General features: G+C 49.7%; 1 protein-coding gene across 6 annotated transcripts in view; it reads right to left on the bottom strand.

Moving 5' to 3' along the window:
* LOC143034565 (uncharacterized) overlaps positions 1 to 2,500 on the bottom strand; it is a 328,538-nt gene that overhangs the window by 159,197 nt on the left and 166,841 nt on the right. For all 6 annotated transcript variants that reach the window (XM_076200807.1, XM_076200808.1, XM_076200803.1 and 3 more), the window contains one exon: positions 1,736 to 1,936. In XM_076200807.1, coding sequence (XP_076056922.1) covers positions 1,736 to 1,936 — 201 coding nt within the window. The remainder of the gene's footprint in view (positions 1 to 1,735; positions 1,937 to 2,500) is intronic.

The raw sequence follows: 2,500 nt of genomic DNA, 5'->3' as shown, positions 1-2,500 counted from the left end.
CTCGATCTTTGTATTACTTTGTCACCTTATACACACACATACACATACACCCGATACGGGGCTGAATTTTTCAGCCCTGGGAGGGACTCGAACTAGAATGAGGGGTCGAGTACTGTACCACCACACCACCGAGTCGTGTGAATGATTCACCATGGTATTGGATCACGTGTTGGGGTCGTGATCGACAGCTATTTCCTTCCCCAAATAGGCCGATCTATAAGAAATACTGTGACCTTACACGCACATACACCCCTAACTCCCTGCCCACGAGAGTTGGAGTAACGACTCGCATAGCAGCGATACTGAAATAATTTCAGCCCTGGGCGGGATTCGAACCCGGACCACCGTAATGGCGGTTGGAAACGCTGCCACTGCGCCGTCGAGTCGTGCGTGTGTTGCGCGTGTGTTTATATGTGCGTGTGTGTTTACATATTAATCTAATTACATTTATTTAATTTAGTACACATGCAGGCTGTTATGCTCGTGGGTCTCTTGTTTGAGCTTCGACAAGTTACATCTAAGTTCATATTCGCTGATGTTATCTGTCTGTACTTCTTCTTCTTGCATGTTATTTCACGACCCCACGCATCCGTGTGAAAAAAAAAAGTTTCTTAATATCCTTCAAACACATTAAGTCTTTTTGGATTTTTTCTTGTTTTCTACTTTTTTATTTTTGATCCCACAACAAGAGGTCTTTTTTGTCGATTATGTCCACTTTTTTTCATAGTTCTGAACACTTCTTTCATCTCGGCCATCTCGCCTGTCTCTTTCTTTCTTTTCTTCCTCTGATGTTGGCAGATCCAGTTTCAACATTCTTTCTTCGACTATTTTTTCAGATAGACTAGGAATCATTTTAGTTGTTGCTCTGTGATGTTTCTCTCTCTCTCTCTCACACACATACATACATACAGACACGCACATACTTCCCCTCTTTCTCTCTCTCTCAAACACACACACACACACACACACTCTTTCCACCCGCTCTCTCTTATCTCTCAATCTCTCACGCACCCTCTCTCTCTCTCTCTCTCATGCACACACATACTTTCTCCTTCTCTCTCTCTCTCACACACACACACTTTCCCCCATCTTCTCTCTATCTTTCTCACGCACTCTCTCTCTCTCTCTCATACACACACACATTTCCCTCTCCTTTTCTCACAGACACATCCTTCCCTACACACTCTCTCTCTCTCTCTCTCACGCACGCATTCACACTCTCCCTCTCTCTCTTTCATGCGCGCGCACGCACACACATACTTTCCTTCTCCCACCCCACTCTCCCTCACACATGTACACACCCTTCCCCCACCTTCTCCTCTCTCTCTCTCTCTCTCTCTCACACACACACACACACACACATACTTTCCTTTCACCCCCTCTCTCCACACGTACATACATACATCCCCCTCTCTTGCTCCCGCTCTCCTGTCTCTCTCTTTTGCTCTCACATGCACAAACTTCCTCCGTCTCTCCCTCTTTGTCTCTCATACACACATGCCCCCTCTTTTTTCTATCTCACACGCACACACACACTCACACACACACACACACACACACACACACACACTACCCCTCTCTTTCTCTCACGCATGCACACGCAAAAAAAAAAAAAAAAAATCGACTGTCTCCCGAGAGGACTCCCAAGATTGTCAAGATGCACCACCACGACCTAACTACAGCACGAGAGGGACCCCACCTAAACCCCGGGAAGGAGACGGCAAGAGCTACGCACCTTGTTGTCGTGAGCGTTGTGCTGGACGCTCGGGATCGCCACCGCATCGTAGTCCGAGTCTGAGGAGTCGCTGTGGCGGCCGCTTCGGGGCCCAGGAAGACTTCCGACCCCAACGCCGGAACACTCGCTCCTCCTTGTGCTGCTGCTGGCACCGCTGCTGCTGCTCAGCCCCCGGTGGAACTCGACGTTCTCGTAGTCAGACTGCAGGCATCGAGGGCGACGGGTACAGCGGGTAGAGTGTGTGGGAGGATGGGTGGTGTTGGGTGGAACGTGGGGGGTCAGGGTGGTTGTGGTTAGGTTTGGGGATGTGGTGGAGGAAGGGGGAAGAGTACGAGGGTGGAAAGCAGTGGGGGGAGGGGGGAAGGGAATGGAAGGGACGGGAGGGAAAAGGAGTGGAGGAGGAGGGAACAGAAGGAGAGGAGAAGGGAAAGGGGAGAAGAAGGGGAAGGGAAGGGAAGGGTCAGTAGGTAGGTGAAATACGTCAAAAATGAGGGAAAGGGAGGGAGAAGGGTAGTGGGGTTGAGAAAGTTAAAAAGATGAGGGGAAGGGAAGGTGAGAGGAGGAGGAGGAAGAGGAGGAGGAGGAGGAAACGAGGAGGAGGAGGAAGCCACAGTTTGATTGACGGGGTGATAAATCCATCAATCGTTAAATCCGGAGCGGAGGAATGACATCAGAGTGTCAACGAAAGCACCGTCAACACCATGGCAACAGAGAAGATTCAGTTACGAATGATGGTACGTGTGTGTGTGTGTGTGTGTGTGTGTG

The sequence above is a fragment of the Oratosquilla oratoria genome, chromosome 17 (genome assembly GCF_046742065.1).
Source record: "Oratosquilla oratoria isolate Oo_2021 chromosome 17, ASM4674206v1, whole genome shotgun sequence".
NCBI lineage: Eukaryota > Metazoa > Arthropoda > Malacostraca > Stomatopoda > Squillidae > Oratosquilla > Oratosquilla oratoria.
This window is presented reverse-complemented; position numbering and strand designations above follow the sequence as displayed.